The sequence below is a fragment of the Mirounga leonina genome, unplaced genomic scaffold, assembly GCF_011800145.1.
Source record: "Mirounga leonina isolate KUSES-001 unplaced genomic scaffold, KU_Mleo_1.0 Mir_127, whole genome shotgun sequence".
In the NCBI taxonomy this organism is placed as follows: domain Eukaryota; kingdom Metazoa; phylum Chordata; class Mammalia; order Carnivora; family Phocidae; genus Mirounga; species Mirounga leonina.
The window spans coordinates 52,183,822-52,203,760 of NW_023270316.1; the positions used below are offsets into that span (position 1 = coordinate 52,183,822).

Below are 19,939 nucleotides of genomic sequence, written 5' to 3' on the forward strand. Positions count from 1 at the left end.
AAAACAGGGTGGTATTGACATAAGGACAGACAGAAAGACCAAGGGAATAAAAGAGAGAGCCCAGAAACAAACTCTCGCCTATATGGTCAACTGATCTTTGACAGGGATGCCAAGACTACTCCCATGAGGAAAAGACTGTCTTTTCAACAAATCGTGCTGGGAAAGCTGGACATTCACATGCAAATGACCTGAAGTTTGACCCTTACTTTTCACTGTATACAAAAATCAATTCAAAATGGATCAAGGAGTCAAAGACCTAAATGTGAGACCTAAAACTATAACATTCTTAGAAGAAAACATAGGGAAGATTCATGATGTTGGATTTGGCAATGATTTATTGTATGTAACACCAAAAACACAGGCAACAATAACAAAAAGATAAATTAGTCTTTGTCAAAATTAAAAACTTCTGTGCATCAATGGATAGTATGAAGAGAGTGAAAAGACACCTACAGAATGGGAGAAAATATTTGCAAATCATGACTGAAAATGGGTTATTATCCAGAATATATAAAGAACTCCTACCAACTCAGCAACAAAAAGACAACCCAATTGAAACCCAGGCAAGGAACTTGAACAGGCATTTCTCCAAATAAGACATACAAATGGCCAATAAGCACATAAAAAGATGCCTAATCTCATTAGTCATTAGGGAAATGCAAATCAAAACTACAAGGAGTTATAACTTCACACACTGCTGGTGGGAATGTAAAATTAGGTGCTGCTGCTATGGAAAACAGTTTAATAGCACCTCAAAAAGTTGAACATAGAATTACAATATGGTTCAAGCAATGTCACTTCTAGGTATATACCTAAAAGAACTAAAAGTAGGGACTCAAATAGGTACTTACACACCAATGTTTATAGTAGCATTATTCACAATAATCAAAAGGGGGAAACAACCAGAGCATTCATCAACATTTGAATAAACAAAAAGTAGTATATCCATACAACAGAATATTATTAAGCCATAAAAAGAAATGAAATTCTGATTTATGCTATAACATGAATGAACCTTGAAAACATACTAAGTAAAATAGAGACAAAATGACAAAAAAAGTGTATGATTCTATTTAAAAGAGGTACCTAGAATAGGCAAATTCATAGGGACTGAAAGTAATATAGAGGTTACCAGAGTCTGGGGTTGGGGGGGATGGGAAGTTATTGTTTAATGAATATAGAGTTTCTCCTCGGAATAAAAAATTTCTGGAAATAAGTCAGACAGAGAAAGACAAATACCATATGATTTCACTTACATGTGGAATCTAAAAAACAAAATGAATAAACAAACAAAAAGCAGAAACAGACCTGTAAATACAAATAACAAACTGGTGGTTGCCAGAGGAGAGGGGATGGGGGGGTGGACAAAATGGGTGAAAGGGAGAGGGAGATACAGGAAAGAAAAAAAAATTCTGAAAATAGACAGTGGTGATGGTTACACAACACCTAATTCCAGGGAACTGTATATTTAAAAATGATTAAAATGGTAAATTTTACGTATATTTTTCCACAATAAAAAAATAGTCTATTCAATGAATACCTAATTATCTCCCACTGCTGCTGAAACCCATTTGGTTTAGATTTCCAAATTACTACTAAATGTGTTCTGTGTATGTGTGCACATGCAGGTAAATTGGATCTCTCTTGAAAAGCAGACCCCAATATGTTGAGCACATGAGGTATCCTAGAATGCACTTTCAAAAGTTCCAAATAATTATCACTGTACTCCAATTTGATTGTTGTTATTTACGTACATCAAAATTAACAGGTCATAACTCAAGGAAGAATATTCATAAATTCTACTGATGGTACAAATACATATGCTTATAGTCCGAGTACTAAAACCGAATGTCATACCTGATAGAGCATGATGGGTTCTATGTTGTATCCTAAGTTATCTGCAAAGTTCTTAACAATGACTGTTTTTCCACAACCCTACAAATGGAAACACAATCATTCAAGGGAGAAGTCGAAATAACCAAAAGCCAGGAAACAGAAATCTGCAGTGAAACTGCAATTCTTACTTTTCCTCCAATTAAACATATGTCCTTAACCATGTGAGACTGCATCATCTCAGCCAGTAGTTGTTTATGGCTTAAAGTTTGTATAAAATGGTCTGATGCACAAGGTTGATTTATTGGCCTGGTCCCAGATGGCACCTATAATTAAAGAGAAGTAAATATAATATGCATATGTTTTTCTCAAAACATCAGTAAAAGGAAGCACATAACTGCCATTTAGAAGCCCCTAATAATTCCTTGCTCAATTCAATTCTATCCTGTTTTTGATATTTCAATAGAGCAACAACTATTTTCTCATTCACAGATCTGATCATTACCATCAGCCCTCCAAATCAATCATCCCTCTAAAATGAAAGCTCGGTGCTGTCAGACATTTTCATAAGAATCATGTCATTTTCAGGCTATTTTTAACTTAAAATAACAATGTCACTACTTGAGAATGAAGGTTTTTATCCAAATTCCAGTGCTAAGTACAGAATTTAGAGTCAGTCTACTAGGACTCTCCAAAGTCAGCAATGACCTCTTGATTTCTAAAATCCACATGTCTACAAATCCTTTTCCGCTCTTAGTTTACCACTCAGAAGCATCTGTTCTTAAAATCTTTCTTCCCATCCCTCACACCTACTTCTTTTATTTCCTATCTCCTCCTTATTAGTCTCCTGGGGACCCTACTAGGAGAAGATTTCTACATTCTGCTGAGGACTCAGTACTTAATCATACTGTACACAACATGAACCCTGCAGAATTATAAGTTTGGAAATGACAAGATCAGATTTGAGTTTAGGAAAGATCATCCTCGTGGTAACATAGAAGGCTGACTGGAAGGGACTGGAGGCAATGAGGTCAGAAAGCCATTACCAAAGGGAAGCAAATAAGGAAAGCTTGTTCACACCTCATGCCTCTGGACATACTGTTTAAACTGCCTAAAGTATCCTATTACCTTTCCATTCCTGAGCCACTAGAAAACTCCTGTGTCATCCTATAAGACTTAGGTCACTCTATATCCCCACAGCCTTCCAATGCAGTCCTTACTCATCTGTCTCTATTTAGACCATCAGCCTAGTGAGGTTATTCATCTGAAGGAGACAGAAGAGTGTAATGAAAAGTGACCCTGTCTAGAAGTCTCATCTGTGACATTTCTTAGCTGGTGACCATGGGTGAATCGATTACCCTCTTTACATCTCAACTTTCGAATCTATAAAATGGACCTAATAAAACTTGCCTCCAGGGTTATTGGGGGATTTAGTGGCATAATATATGCAAAGAGACAAATACAGTGACTAATACAGAGTGGGCACTAATAATTCTTAATACAGAGCCTGGCTTATAGTAGACATAATGAATGAATAATACAGCAACATTAATAAGTATTAATAATACCACATTAAAGCACATAAAAAGCTTCTAATTAAAGTGTGCTCTGGCACATAAGAAGGCAACCGTTTTTCTTTCCCACATTCACTTACAATTCATTTAAGTCTCTGGTTTTCAAGCTGTGTTTGCTAGGGACAGTTTCTCATCACCTCTTGGGGCTCTCAGGGCCCTCAAAGGGTTACAAGAAAGGGAGGCAGAGCGAGCAGATGGAGCTCTGTGACCACATATCCTTCCCTTCTTCTTTTTCTTTTTTTTTTTTTTCAAGATTTTATTTATTTGACAGAGAGAGACACAGCGAGGGAGGGAACACAAGCAGAGGGAGTGGGAGAGGGAGAAGCAGGTTTCCCGCCAAGCAGGGAACCCGATGCGGGGCTTGATCCCAGGACCCTGGGATCATGACCTGAGCCAAAGGCAGACGCTTAACGACTGAGCCACCCAGGCACCCCCTTCCCTTCTTCTAAACACTGTGCAACTACAACAGCTCCTCTTTTAAATAGTGCATCTAGCTAAGAATGATTTTATTTGAAAAGAGTGTTCCTTAGCTGTTAAAATATGTTTGAAAACACTATTTCTTACCAAGGACTCGGAATACACAATGCTTTATTCAGTACTTGATTTTCCCAGAGGTCAATTTTGGTTTTTGATGAAAGGCTATCCCCATGTTTCTCCTGAACTTTTCTAATTTACAAACATACATTACCGTGGAGACAAAGATAAATACAGATACAGATACAGATATATAGATGGGACCCTACAGAACCAGAGATTTATAAGGAGATCATAAACCCAATTTAGGTCATAAAAATGGGCAGGACAAAGCATATCTCAGAAAGCATAAAGCTTGATCCGTTACCTGAATGGTCACCTCTTTTTCTGCTATCCGGATAGTCACGTTAGCTTGTGGGGCAGTGCTCTCCGCAAGCCTCTCCACTCTCACCACCTCTTTAGGAAGCACAGAGCTTTCTGAATCTTGGAGTTCAAAGCGCTACAAAATTACAAGAAAATCATGTAATTTACTTTTTATGTTAGTATTAGTGTTGGGTATCCGGAAGGTTCCATCTTAATTAGAACTGAAACTCACTCTATATTATAAAAGTAGAGATAAAAAATTAATGAGTATTTTTTACCGTTTTTACAAATGTCATTCTCCTTAAGCCAATTACTAAAGGTGATATGCAAATAGTTCCTAAAATTTACTAAACGACAGGAAAGGGAGTCACTGAATTCCAGTTAACAGTTTGCAGCCTATACGTCCTGTTAATCAAAGGTTCCAGTTTCCTGGAAAGGACGATGAGACTCTTGACAACATGTTAAAGTAAAATAAAACTTATTTTGGTTGATTTCTTAAATCAACTGGCATTAATGTTGCCTGAAATTCATGAAACCAGAACTTCCTGGACACCATTCTGCTGTTTGCTTCTGTGGTTAGCCTAACTGATTACAATAAATTATAACAGTCTTCCACAGTATCTGGCACAGTGCCTTCTATGGTGTATGTTCTCAGTATTTGTCAAATTGGATGTAAAAGACCAAGACCACTGATTCTTTCTCCACGTAGACCAATTATCAATGCTCTAACTCTTGGTTACAGCCCTCATACCAGCTAGTTATATAAAGAATGCACACAAAGAACACAAACAAGTATATGGAAAATGAGAATACTAATTGAAAATTAATTAAATCCTATGCCCTAGAATAACAGCATGTTCATTATGAAAAGCTTAACTCATTTTTAGTATTAAGCAGGCAGAAATTATCCGCCCCCACCCCACCAAAATCCTACCTTAGTTTTAGAACATTATCACTATAGTGAAAGAACTGAACCTCAATGCAAGAACAGATCACTGCTTACTAAGCAGAATGACCCAACTCCAGAAAATAGATTTTGGGGAAGAAAATTATTTTCAACCTCAATGTTCTAAGCCAAACAACCCAATTAAAGTCTTTTTGATGTCAGAAGTACTTAAGACAATCACTTACTCCTTTACCCAAACCTAAGAAAAATTGTCTATTTGTGTTACCATTAAAAAATGTAAGTCTTATATAGTATGCATTTTATACATATAAATTCCCAGAGTATCACGTAATTTGGTAGGAGTTGCTTTCATGTTGTAGACAAATAACAATTACTGACACTTTAATTTCATGCAAAAAAACCCCCAAAAACGTTACGCTGTATTTTAAGGGAGGTTCAACAGGAAAGGAGTAAGGCCTTAGTCAAGTAATTAAAGTCATTAGAATTTAGAACCTAGAACTGTAAAATTCTAAGAAAACAAATATATTAGCTAAAGCTATGTTTTTAACCCCACCTATAATAACGTCAGCCTAACTTGATATAGGACTGATTGCAGAGCACTTGTATTCCAGAAATGAACACTAATGCCTTGAACCACTTGCTATAACTGGTTATGTCCTTATAAATAATTCAAGCGAAAATATTTCAGTAGAATCAAAATAGTAGGCTAGAATACCCTAAGATAGTAAAAGAACTCAAGTTGCAAGATGAATTACCATCTGCTGCCATAGGAAATTTAAAGGACTGTTAATCAAAAAGGTATCTAAGGAGTAAAATATATAATTCTCACAGACTACATGTTAGCAAGAAGTAGAAAATCAAATAAACCAAAGTGCATTTACTTTACCATTTTACATTAATGAGTAGCTCCTATTAATTCTGGAATGTCAATTAAACAAACAATACTAATGTATTTTTTGATACACTTTCTTTGGAATTACATTATTTGAACTGTGAAATATAATTTAATAAAAGCAAATGTTAATTACATGTTGATCTGCAAGGCCTCCAAACTCACCCTCACAGTTCTCAATCCTGTCCCTCCAAAGTATTAATTTTCTTTATACCTTTTTCTAGGCTGTGGAGCACTAAAAAAGAAATTCTCCATATCCTATTTCCTGGCTACCAAAAAAGTATGTAGCCCTTAGTCTCTGCTAGGCTCCTTTCCAAAGCCAATCAGCAACTAATACAAACCAACACTACTCTCCCTTAGGAGTCATCTGAACCGATTCATTCCTGTGTCAGGTCATCTAGCTGCCTCCTCCAACCACAACAGAGCCTTCAGGTACATACCCCTCCGTTCTTTGCTAGAATATAAACTCCACTGACAAAATTAAAAATGTATCTATTTGGTTCAGTCCAAATCTCCAGAACCTAGAATCATACATGGGGCATAGTCAGTAGTCAATAAAGTCTTCTTATATGAACAAATGAAATTCTTTCCCTTTAATTCTCAAAATCATCTATATTTTCATCAAACCTCACTTCTTTTCCCACCATCTCTGTAGAAAGGACTTCCGCTTTAATTATGAGTGAATGGAAAGCCAGTGAAAGTCTGCTTTCTCCATCTCAGTTGATGATAACTCCATCATTCTAGATGCTGGGTACAAAAATATGTTCTTCCATCATTCCAAACCAAGGCACAATGGTGCTCTGGAAATGTCCTTTCCCGCCTCTCCCAGATCATATTTCCACAAATATTTTCCATGTATTCCACAGATTACATCCCTTCCTCCTATGAAGATGTTTGTCTTCCCTTTTCAAGAAACAAACAAAAAGTCATTTCTTGATTCTACATAATCCTTGAGTGACCCACCATCTTGTTGCTTTTCACCATCAAACTTATTTTACAAGTATATAATCACTGTTTCCGCTTCCTCATCTCTGATTTACTATTCGGCCCACTGATTTTTTTGGCTGGTGTTCCCACCACTTCACTAGCATTGTTCCTGTTAAGTTCACCAGTTAATACCCTATTTGCCAAACTAAATGACTAAATAAGTTTTCCTCCTATTTTACTGCTCCTTCCTTCTCAGTCCTTCCAGCAGGGTCTTCTTCATTTACCTGACCAGTGCACATCAGCGTACTTCAGGAGTGGACCTTTTACATTTTCTATGTTCACTTTTTAAAATAATCTCATCCAGTTTCAGACTACAAACCATCTGTATGCTCTGACTATTCTTCCTCTGCCTTATTTGACGGTTCTTGGCACACTGTCCAATCCTTAAATGTTGGCTCTTCCAGCGTTCAGTCTTCAGGCAGTATTTCTTCTCACCATATATGCTCCTCTTTGGTTCTTTCATCCGTGTGATCAATTCAACTAACACCCATATATTACTGACTCCCAAGTGCTTATCTTTAATATCAAAATATCTCCAGATCCATGCCCATGTTTTCAAGTCCACTAGACAGACCCACTTGGTCCTACCTAAGAAGGACCGAGAGCCAAGACACGGTACTAGAAGAGCAAATGTACTTGTTACTACACTGTAACAAAAGTATACCACTCTCAAAGTATAGCAGATTCAGAGACAGAGTATTTTAAGATATCCTTAACTAAAAGTGAGGAGGGATTTTATGACTACAGAAACATGTTTTTAGAGTATCAACATCATACAACGAGCACCATCTGAGGAATGAAAGACCATTTTTATAGCTTGTTTGGGGGGAAAAAAAAGGTGTTCCAAATTTTAGCTGACTGTACTTTCAGTGAGTAATAATTTTTCCTTAAAAATTGTCTAAGTGATTACACTAAAATCCAAATGGATATCTAATTCATATTCAACTATCCATTAATTTCTATGACAATGTAGGTCAGAAAATGATTATCAAGGAAAATCATATAATACGTTCTCGGTTTGCTATTATAATAGATATTTCTAATTCTTAATTCAATTATATTTTCCAATTCAAAAATATTGCCTTAATTTTCACCTCTCTTAATTCAAAATTATTTGAGGATATATAAAATTTTGTTCATCTGTGAACATTAGCTTGAGAAAATAGAGAAACTTAGAATAACAAATGGGGCAGATGGACTGTCCCAGGACAGATCACAAAAATTATACCAATCACTAGACTGCTACCATTTTTTTTTTAAAGATTTTATTTATTTATTTGACAGAGAGAGAGTTAGCGAGAGCAGGAACACAAACAGGGGGAGTGGGAGAGGAAGAAGCAGGCTTCCCGCCAAGCAGGGAGCCCGATGTGGGGCTTGATCCCAGAACCCTGGGATCATGACCTGAGCCGAAGGCAGACGCTTAAGGAGAGTAATTTAACACTCTGATCTGGTTGTATCTATCAGTGTGTAATGATCTCACAAAAAGAAACTTCTTCTTTAGGTTCAGACAAATGGATTTAAGCTCTCCACTCATCCTTATTTATCTACTAAGGAGTTGGAAAAAGAAGTACTGTTCCTTAACTAGCTATATACACTATTAAGGCAAGAAAAGATAACCACTTTTTCTAATCTTATCTAAAAAATATCATGCCCTTTTCATTTTTTTAGACTCTAAAATGAAATTTAAATTATTTTCTGTTTGTAATATAGACCTTCAGTCATTTTTCTCTGTTCCCCTTAATTATAAAGGTCAAAGGCCAAACAAAATGAAGCAATACTAGCTACGTTCTTTAGAAAACTCAACTCCTTATAGGTATTCTATAACTTTAACTCATTTGTATGACTAGCTGGTTGTTGTTTTTTTTTTAATTCCAGTAGAGTTAACATAATGTGTTATATTAGTTTCAGGTGTATAATATAGTGATTCAACACTTTTATACATTACTCAGTGCTCATCATGATAAGTGTACCCTTAATCCCCTTCACCTATTTCACCCATCCCCCTCTGGTAATCATCAGTTTGTGCTCTATACTTAAGAGTCAGTTTTTTGGTTATTACTCTTTTTTTTCCTTTGTCCATTTGTTTTGTTTCTTATATTGCACATGTAAGTGAAATCATATGGTATCTGTCTCTGACTGACTTATTTCTCTTATCATTACATTATACCCTCCAGCTTCAGCCATAGCAAGATTTCATTCTCTTCTATGGCCGAGTAATAAATATTCCATTGTATATATAACTGCCCCAGTTTGCATTCCCACCAACACTGTACAAGTGTTCCTTTTTCTCCACATCCTCGCCAACACTTGTTGTTCTTTGTGTATTTGATTTTAGCCATGTTCACAGGTCTGAGGTGGTATCTCACTGCGGTTCTGATTTGCATTTCTCCGATGATGAATGATGCTGCACATCTTTTCATGGTCTGTTGGCCATCTGTATATCTTCTTTGCAGAAATGTCTGTTCATGTCTTCTCATTTTTTAATTGGATTGTTTGGGGTTTTTTGGTGTTGAGTTGTATAAACTGTTTATATATCTTGGATACTAACCCTTTATTGAATATGTCATTTGCAAATATCTTATCCCATTAAGTAGTTTGTTTTCTTGACTGTTTGCTTTGCAGAAGCTTTTTATTTTGATGTGGTCCCAATAGTTTATTTTTGCTTTTGTTCCCCTTGCCTCAGGAGACATATCTAGAAAAATGCTGTTATGGCTGATGTCAAAGAAATTACTGCCTGTGATCTCTTCCAAGATTTTTATGATTTCAGAGCTCACATTTAGGTCCTTAATCCACTTTGAATTTATTTTTATATATGATGTAAGAAAGTGATCCAGTTTCATTCTTTTGCATGTAGCTGTCCAGTTTTCCCAAAACCATTTGTTGAAGAGACTGTCTTTCTCCCATTGCCTATTGCCTCCTTTGTTGAAGATTAATTGATCATATAATTGTGGGTTTATTTCTGGGCTATTTTATCCTATTGATCTATGTGTCTATTTCTGTGCCAGTACCATACTGCTTTGAATACTATGGCTTTGCAGTATATCTTGAAATCTGGGATTGTGATCCCAGTTTTGTTCTTGTTTTCAAGATTGCTTTGGCTATTTGGGGTCTTCTGTGATTCCATACAAACTTTAGGATTGTTTTTTCTAAATCTGTGAAAAATGCTGTTGGTATTTTGATAAGAACTGCATTAAATCCGTAGATTACTTTGAGTAGTATGAACATTTTAACAATATTTGTTCTCCTAATCCATAAATATGGAATATGTTTTCCATTTGTGTCATCTTCAATTTCTTTCATTAATGTTTTATAATTTTCAGAGTATAGGGGTTTTTTTTTGCCTCCTTGGTTAAGTTTATTCCTAGGTATTTTACGATTTGGGGGCAATTGTAAATGGGATTTTCTTAATTTCTATTTCTGCTTCTTTATTCTTAGTGTATAGATATGCAAAGGATATCTGTATATTGATTTTGTATCCTGTGAGTTTAATGAATTTATTAATCATTTCTAGTAGTTTTTTGGTGCGGTCTTTAGGGTTTTCTCTATATATCATGTCCTCTGCAAACAGTGAAAGTTTTACTTCTTCCTTACTAATATGAATGCCTTTTACTTCTTTTTGTTGTCTGATCTATAGCTAGGACTTCCAGTACTATCCTGGATAAAAGTTGCAAGAGTGGACATCCTTGTCGTGTTCCTCATCTTAGGGGAAAATCTTGTCATTTTTCACCACTGAATATGATGTTAGCTGTGGGTTTTTCACATATGGCCTTTATTATGTTCAGGTATGTTCCCTCTACACCTACTTTGTTAAGGGTTTTTATCATGAACAGATTTGTACTTTGTCAAATGCTTTTTCCATATCTATTGAAATGATCATATGTTTTTTATACTTTCTCTTATTGATGTGATGTATCACATTGATTGGCTGGTGAATATTGAATCACCCTTGTCTCCCAGGAATAAATCCCACTTGATTGCGGTGGGGGAATGATTTTTTTTTAATGTATTGTTGGGGGCTCTCTGTGCCTCCTGGAGCTGGATTTCTGTTTTCTTCCCAGATTCAAAAAGTTTTCAGCTATTATTTCTGAAAATAAATTTTCTGCCCCCTTTTCTCTCTTCTCTTTCTTGGATTCCTATGATGCAAATGTTATTATGTTTGATGGTGCTGCTGAGTTCCCTAAGTCTATTTTCATTTTCTGTTGTTTTTTTCTCTCTCCTGTTCAACTTGATTGCCTTCCAGGCCGTTGATCCGTTCTTCCGCTTCCCCTAATCTACTATTTATTCCACCTAATGTATTTTTAATTTCAGTTACTGAATTCTTCATCTCTGATTGGTTCTTTTTTTTATTTTCCTATCTCTTTGTTAGAGGTCTCGCTGAGGTCCTCCGCTCTTTTCTCAAATCCAGTGAGTAGCTTTATGACCATTATTATAAATTCTCTATCAAGCATATTACTTATTTTCATTTCCTTTTCCTCTTTTGCTGTGAATCTGTCCTATTTTTACATTTGGGAAATATTCCTCTGTCTTATTTTGTCTAACTCTTTGTTTCCATGTGTCAGGAAAGTCAGCTACATCTCCAGCTCTTAAAAGTAGTGGCCTTATATGAAGAAGAGGTCCTGTAGTGCTCTGCTGTGTAAAGTCCCCTGTTATCGGAACCTGGCACTCCAGGGGTATCTCCTACCCGTGTGGTGTGCACCACCCTACGATTGTGGCTGAGCCACTTTTGCCTTCAACCCAGTCATCTGCAATGGCTCTCCTTCCCTGTTGTGTGCAGGGTTTGATCCCTGTGTTGTTAGTGGACCAGTCTGGGGCCACCTTGGGCCAATCTGGGGCAAGAGTGACTTTGTTGTGCTGCTCACACCTGTTGGATATGTTTGCACACTGCAAGGCCTGTGGCACTACTTTGGGTGTGCTCTGGCCAAGATGTATTGGAGGGGGTGCGTCCACAGAATGTAGGGCAGGGTGCACTATTAGCAAGTTAAGTAGGGTGTGCTGGTGCTCGAAGGTGTCCATGTGTCTAGGCTGGGGGGTGGGGGAAAGAAATGGTACCTGCCAGCATTTTTGTTCTTGGAGAGGTCTCCCAAGCATCCCTATTTCTCTAGCACATGCTCTGAAATTAGTAAACAAATCTCCCTCCCATATACTCCAGTATTTTTCAAACTGCTGTTTCTATGCTGTATCTCGGTGGGGCTATTTGGTATGCTGTCTCTTTAAGGGTGGGGACTCAGATTCCTGTCACCCTCTCAGAGCTGAGCCCACAGATTTTCCAAGTTCCAGGTGTTAAGCCCTGCTAATTGTAAGAACTCACAAAATCAGCCCCTCTGGTTTTCAAAGCCAAATGTTATGGAGATTTGTCTTCCCTGTGCAAGTCTCCAGTGCCTGGCGTACCTGGTGTGAGGGCCTGTTCTTTTCCTCTCTCTGAGCCCAAGGTGTCCCTCCCTGCCACAAAGAGTCCCCCAGGTCCATTTAGCTCCTGACTACATCTCCCCCCCTTCCTACCCACTTCAATGTGACTAGAGAGTGGATTCTGCCAGTCTTCAGGTTGTTTTCTGGGTGATTTACACTGATGTGGGTGTTCGCCAGCTGTATCCAGGGGACAAAGTAAGCTTAGGATCTTCCTACTCCGCCATCTTCACTGGAAGTCTAATTTGTATGACTAGTTTTGAAATTAGAGATCAGAAACACATCAAAGAGGCTTCTTTATAAAAATAAATACCTTTGTTCATAACTGACTCTTGCAGGCACTGAATATCTTCTTTCAGTTGTGTCACAAAAAAGTTTACATTGCTTCATTTTATCAGACCTTCCCACGACATGTTCTTCATCCCTGACTATTTACCCTTGTTCTGTAGGAGTTGGGCACTGTGCTGATAGGCATCGAGGGAGCACATCTGGAATCACAGCCTTTTTCTTAAACACTGTGTGCTCTATTTCAATGACCGATGATGCCAACTTAGTTCAGATGTTGATCAAATCAAAGATGAATTCTAATTCTTTTTTTCAGTGCCAAGAATAAAACTTAAAGTGAACTATATAGTTATATTTTCCCTTTGCTTCTTTATGCTTTTCATTTAGAATCTGTCCCCAACTATACTTCTCAGCATCTATGAGGAACAGCTTTTTATTAGTTTTATTTTTTTATTACTATTATTATTATTATTATTGACACCACCAATCAATGAAAATAATGTTTCTTTGGCTAGCTGATATGTGGAAAAAAAAAAACATGCTAGCGTACCTAGAATCTACTTCTGAGTTCTCACTATTACTACCTACATAAAGAATACAGTGTTACACACAAACAATGAATCATGGAACACTACATCAAAAACTAATGATGTAATGTATGGTGATTAACATAACATAATAAAACAAAACAAAACAAAAAAAGAATACTTCTTTCTGTACTCCCTTTGTAGATTTTGGGATAGGAAAGAAACAAATACCACTCCATTTGCCTAAGGTGGTAAAATCCTGGCCTCCAGAAAATGAAGGGCCTATACATATAGAAACAACTTAAGTGTTCACATTCTACCTACTCCTTAGAAATCTGCTCCTTAAGCCAACTGTAAAAGAAAAAGAAAAATTGTCTTTCAGAAAAAGGAATTAATTTGGTAAGTCAATAAATCTCTACCAAGAGTCAACATGTTCAAATATGTAGTTATAAGATAACATATATTGTGACTGGCCCTTTAGAAAACACTACCGTTAAACTATACAATGAGGAAATTATGCCATGCATGCTTTGAAAGAAAATCAGGTTCCATGTATTATGAACCACTTAAGATAAAAATAAGAACTTAATTAGTTTAAATGACAGGTCTATAGCAATTTCCATAGTTTTATATAAAGTGCTTACTTTTCAAGTTAATAATTTAAGTTATAGGCAGATAAATTTTACCTTAGTGCTATATTAGTTATATTTATTTTTAAAATTTTTTTATTTTGAAACACTTTATAGTGGATATTCACTTTTTAAAATGTTTTATCTTAAAATAATTTCAAACTTACAGGAAAGTTGCAGGACTCAGCTGTACGAAGAGCTTCTGTTTTGCCTTCACTCAGATTTCCCAATGATTACCACTGTAGCACATTTATTCCCTTCCTCCTACCCCCAGCAGCAACCCCACACCAGACCATTATCACTGGTCTTTTATTGAACCACTGAGGAGCAAGCTGCAGATATGATGCCTCATCATTCCTAAACATTCTAGTTCCTATTTCCTAAAATAAGAACTCTGGCCAATGTAATCACTACATAAGCTTCCAAATCAGGAAATCATTTAATAGAACACTGCTATCTAATCCAAGGTTAACTGTGTCAACAATGTCACTTTCTCCTATCTGGCCCAGGATCCAACATAGGAGCACATGTTGGGTTTAGCTATCATATCTCTTTAGTCCCTTTTAATCTGAAGTAGTTTCCTCAGTTTCTTCTCTCTTATGGACTGGACAATTCTCAAGAATACAGGCCTTTCGTTATGTAAGATGGCCCTCAACCTAGGTCTATACCATACTTTCTCACGGCCAAACACACACCGTGAGTCCTTATCCAGAATATCCCTGAAATGAGGCTGAGCTCTTCTCAGCTTAACACTTGGGAGGGACGCTATGTCCCAACTGGTCAAGTTGGCCTTTACCATAAAAGTATCATTTTCTTGTTTTGTAGTCAACTGCGTATTTTGGTAGGAGATATTCTTAGGTTACATCAATATCCTATCTTTTTTTTTTTTTTTTGAAGATTTTATTTATTTATTTGAGAGAGAGAGAGCAAGAGAGCGAGCGTACGCACACATGGTGGGGGGTGGGAATCTCAAGCAGACTCCTGCTGAGCATGGAGCCCAACGTGGGGCTCAATCTCACAACCCTGAGATCATGGCCTGAGCCAAAATCAAGAGTCAGATGTTTAACTGACTAAGCCATCCAGGCACCCCAATATTCTATTCTTCATAGAACCTCCACCCACTAGCTTTAAAACCTTTGATGACTCCTGCCTAAATCAACTGCCACACTGATGGTTGCCAAATGGTGATTTTTCTGTTTATATAATTCCTTCTGCATTTATTCAAGAGATTTTTCTTCTCCCCCTTGTATTTATTTATTCATTTGTATCAATATGAACTTAGAGATTCCTATTTTGTTCAATGGTTTATAATCAATTGTTATTCTTGTTTATTTTGATGCTAAAATTGTCCCACATTTTAGCCAACGGGAGCCACTTCAAGCTGGCTCCTCTGTTACTTTTGGCACGTCAACATCATTTGTTAGACATTTCCTTGCTTTCTGGCACAATAAGATGATCCCGGTTCATTTCATCACGTAGTTCCCCTGTGTTGATCCTTGAACCAGCCCTATTTCCTAGGAGTCCTGATTCCTTTTAGCAAGTGTGGTATTTAGAAACCAATGTCTCGGCACTTGGCATGATCATTGCCACTGGAGTGTCAGTTTTTAGGCCTTCTTAGAGGACAGAGCTAGAAAATACATGTCTGCATTCACATATACACACACTATCTATACCTATTACTCTGTTTACATATATTGAAAAAAACATGAGTTCATTCTGATTTCTCCAATTCCAATCTAACACCTCAGGAGTCTCTTTCCTTCTCCCTTTCTATGTTTATAAATTCTTTTTCCAACAGTAAGTAACACAGCTCTCATAATCCTCAATATATCCACTCATTTGCTCAACTGATTTACTTATTTGTTCAATGTAGTCCATGTCCCAACCACACCAGCCACCTCAGTCCTTGCTTCCCTATCACTGGCATGCCAGTGCCTCTATGCCTGGAAAAAAAGAGAAAAGCAAGGGAAGGCAAGGGAAAGGAAGAAAGACGGGACGTGAAGAGACAATGGAAAAAGAAAGGAAAGTGAAGCAGACACTTATTTTTTTTAATTTAAATTCAAGTTAGTTAACATATAAGATACTTACTTTTTTTTTTTTTTTAAGATTTTATTTGTCAGAGAGAAAGAGCACAAGCACGGGGAGCTGCAGGCAGAGGCAGAGGAAGAAGCAGGCTCCCTGCTGACCAGGGAGCCTGATGCGGAACTCGATCCCAGGACCCTGGGATCATGACCTGAGCTGAAGGCAGACACTTAACCAACGGAGCCACCACCCAGGTGTCCCAAGATACTTACTTTTAAAACACCTTCCACAGCCATCTTCCCTTCGTGTCCTAGTAAAATAGTGTATGGGTAAAGCCACTGGATTGCATGTTTGATTGACATCATAGGAAAGGAATCCTATTTAGGGGCAAAAATACATAGGAATGAGGAACATCTAAAATAATCACAGAAAATTTATCTGAAATGCATATGACATTGAAATTGCCTTATAAACAATAACTAATAGGTTTCTCATATTTTCCAGAAGTCTACAAAAGTAAATATTCATTGCTTCCTCTTCTCATTTCACACCCTTTCCCTGGATAAGCTCACCCACTCCCATCTTGCAGTTGATATCTATCTGTTAATGGCTCCCCTGTCTCTGTCTCTGATCCTGACCTCTTTCCTGAGCTCTAGACTTGAACTCCCAATTGCCCAGATGTGACTCTAGATATCCCATTGACCCCTGTTCAGCATGTCTGAGACTAGATGTCTGAACACATTTCCCTACCCTACTGATCCCAAAGTATCTTCTCCTTCACTCTTATTCCTAATCTGAGTTAATCTCATACACACATGTACTTAGCCTCACAGTTATAAACTACAAGTTAGAAAGTATTTATTATTCTCAAAACCTTCCCCCAAATCAAACTGCATTCCCAATTCTGTTCACTCTACTTTCAGAAGTCTACTAACAGGGACAACTAGAGAAATTTCGATATAGGTTGACTATTAGATGATATTATAGAATTCTTGTTAACATGCTGAGGGGTATGATTAATGGTTCTGGTTATGCGGAACGTCCTACTTCTTACAAATTGCACACTGACGTATATAAGAATACTGACCATGGGTTACTTTCAAATGGTTCAGAAAAAAAGAGAGAGAGCAATCAAATGTGGCAATATGCTAAAAATTGGTGATTCTAGTTGAGGGATTGTGGTATTCATTTTACTACTTGCGAACTTTTTTTTTTTAGATTTGAGAACTGTCAAAGTAAAAAGTTCCAAGCAAAAACAAAAAGAACGAAAAGTAGGAGCTATGATAAATAGGAGGAGAAAAGCTGTTCTAAATATATAGAACAGTGTAAACAATACCTGTGAAACCTAACTCAGTCTCAGGAGACATAAACGAATCACAACTATAGTTTAAAAATAAATCTCCTGTCTAGGCAGGATCCCTACTACCTGGGATTATGCTCTCCTTAGCAGAATCTCTCACCGATGGTTACAACTGTTTCCTATTTGCTCCTTATGCCACCATGCTCTCCCCATCCCTCCTCCCTGCCAGCAGAGGTATCTTCCTCCAACATATAACTGATTATACTATACACCCCACCTACTTCATAATATCTAATAGGCCCCTTCTTCCCCACCATAAAATCCAGACAACTTCACCCACCATGCAAAGCACTTCACACAAAAATTCTCACCTTTCTCTTCACCATACATGCTTGCTCTAGCAATACAACTCAGCATTCCTCAAACCTACCAAGCCCTTTTGTGATTCAACACCTTTGTCTGAGCTGTTCCCCCTGCCTGGAGGGCATTTCGACCACTTCTGACACTACTGTCGTGACCTCTGCGAAACTGTGGTGGACAATGTCTACGCTCCAGCAAACCCCTCAGATCTGTTCTTACCCTTTCTGAGCCTCTCACCTTTCCCTTTCAACAGCCAGCGGGTGTTTAAAAGCCAGGGCTTTTAAAGAAGACTGCTCTTGAACTCCTGAAGCCAGCTTGCTACAGGCCAAGAGAGCAGCTAGCGCCTGGGAATCGGTGTCCCTCGCGATGAGCACTGGGCAATGACTACTGGTGCCCAAGTGTGAAAGCCCCAGCTCCCGGCCTCAGGCTGCGGCAGGTGTGAGGCACAGCCTGCTTGCAATACGCCTCTCCCAGCTCTTCATGCCTCTGCAGGCTGAGTCCTCCCTCCCTCTGTGGGACTTTTACCTGAGCTGCATGTCTGCTTCCCCCTCCACAACACAAAGCTGGAAGCTCTTTAAGAGCTCAGAACACGTGGCTGGTCTCTGTACAGTTTACGGCGCTGGAGCCAATTAATCTCAGGTCTTGTAACATTTAAAGAAGAATAGGACAAGGCAAACTGAAGTGATTAATCCCCAAGGATTAACTTTTAAATGTTCTTTCCCACATAGTCATTAATTTATTTTATACATACCAGGATTTGAACTGCAGCTGGTAAACTATCTAAAGGAAAATCTGGAAGTCCAAGAGTAGAAGATTCTTGGGAACAGAGAGTGGTGGCAAAGGACAGGAGCTGAGAAATTCTAGGGGAAAAAAAACGAAGTGATGTTAAATGTTATTCTAATAGTTTTAATATATAAAATGTATTCATTTTTTAAATATAAAACAGCTGAGCCAATTTAATTAATCTAAAAGATGACATTTGCTATTAAATTCTCAAGAAACAACAGCTTCATATTATAATATTCCATTTGAAACTCAGAAGCTGGGGCACCTGGTGGCTCAGCCAGCTGAGTGTCTGCTTTTAGCTTGGGTCATGGTCCCAGGGTCCTGGGATCGAGCCCCATGTGTGGCTCCCTGCTCAGCGGGGAGTCTGCTTCTCCCTCTCCCTCTGCTGCTCTCTCTCTCTCAAATAAATAAATAAAATCTTTTAAAAATAAATAAATAAAACTCAGAAGCTGATTAAATACACAAATATATTTCTTTTTTTAAAGATTTTTTAAAAATTGATTTATTTGAGAGAGCGAGCGAGCACAAGTTGGGGGGAGGCAGAGGCAGAGGGAGAAGCAGGCTCCCCACTGAGCAGAGAGCCCAACACGGGACTCAATCGCAAGACCCAGGGATCATGACCTGAGCTGAAGGCAGACGCTTAACTGGCTGAGCCACCCAGGCGTCCCCAGATATGTTTCTAAAATATGACAATATGTGAGGTTTTTCACAACCTGGCCCACATTTATCCTGCCAGTCCCCCCTCTGACCTTTCTCAATCCAAACCTGAATTCCAGCCACCAGGAACTTTTTATAGCCTCAAGAACAAGGTGTACACTCTCATATCCCATGTTTTAAAAATAACTTCTTCCAATTCCTTACTTCCATTCTTTATCTGGCAAAAGCGTACTCATTCTTCAGGACCCACCTCAAATGCTGACGCCTTTTTAAAATTACGACCCTGGGACACCCGGGTGGCTCAGTCGGTTAAGCGTCTGCCTTCAGCTCAGGTCATGATCCCAGGGTCCTGGGATCGAGTCCCGCATCGGGCTCCCTGCTCCGCAGGGAGCCTGCTTCTCCCTCTGCCTCTGCCTCTCTCTCTCTCTCTCTATCTCTCATGAATAAATAAATAAAATCTTAAAAAAAAATAAAAAAATAAAAATAAAATAAATAAAATTATGACCCTTACTATACAATATTAAACTAATGTACTCCCATATCTTTAAACTCTACCAGATCTTGAGTTTCTTGCCTCCAAGGATCATGTCTTATTAAGTTTATCATCAGCATTTACCAAAGCTACTGAAAAATTCTTCAAAGAATAGTTGTTGAATGGACGAATTAATCAATCAATCAATGGGCAAAACAAATAAACAAATTCAATGTTAAGTGTCCAAATATTTATATAAATGTCTCCGTGTGTGTGTGTGTGTGTGTCTGTGTATGTGTGTATATGTAGCTGAAATACTTACTTCTCAGCAGGAACACTGGCTCCAGCTGAATATAACAGTTTAAGTTGGTCCTAAAATAACAGAAACATATCAAATCATAGTAACGTTTTTATAGTGACCAAATATAAGTAGAAAAACTGTTTAAAAATAAATTATCCTTGTTCATA

General features: G+C 37.8%; 1 protein-coding gene across 5 annotated transcripts in view; it reads right to left on the bottom strand.

The window, feature by feature from the left end:
• VWA8 (von Willebrand factor A domain containing 8) overlaps window positions 1-19,939 on the bottom strand; it is a 345,308-nt gene that overhangs the window by 265,604 nt on the left and 59,765 nt on the right. For all 5 annotated transcript variants that reach the window (XM_035003301.1, XM_035003300.1, XM_035003303.1 and 2 more), the window contains exons 7-12: window positions 19,794-19,843; window positions 18,308-18,416; window positions 16,169-16,273; window positions 4,249-4,380; window positions 2,025-2,159; window positions 1,858-1,935 (exon numbers count right to left, since the gene is read on the bottom strand). In XM_035003301.1, the coding sequence (XP_034859192.1) occupies window positions 1,858-1,935; window positions 2,025-2,159; window positions 4,249-4,380; window positions 16,169-16,273; window positions 18,308-18,416; window positions 19,794-19,843 (609 nt within the window). The remainder of the gene's footprint in view (window positions 1-1,857; window positions 1,936-2,024; window positions 2,160-4,248; window positions 4,381-16,168; window positions 16,274-18,307; window positions 18,417-19,793; window positions 19,844-19,939) is intronic.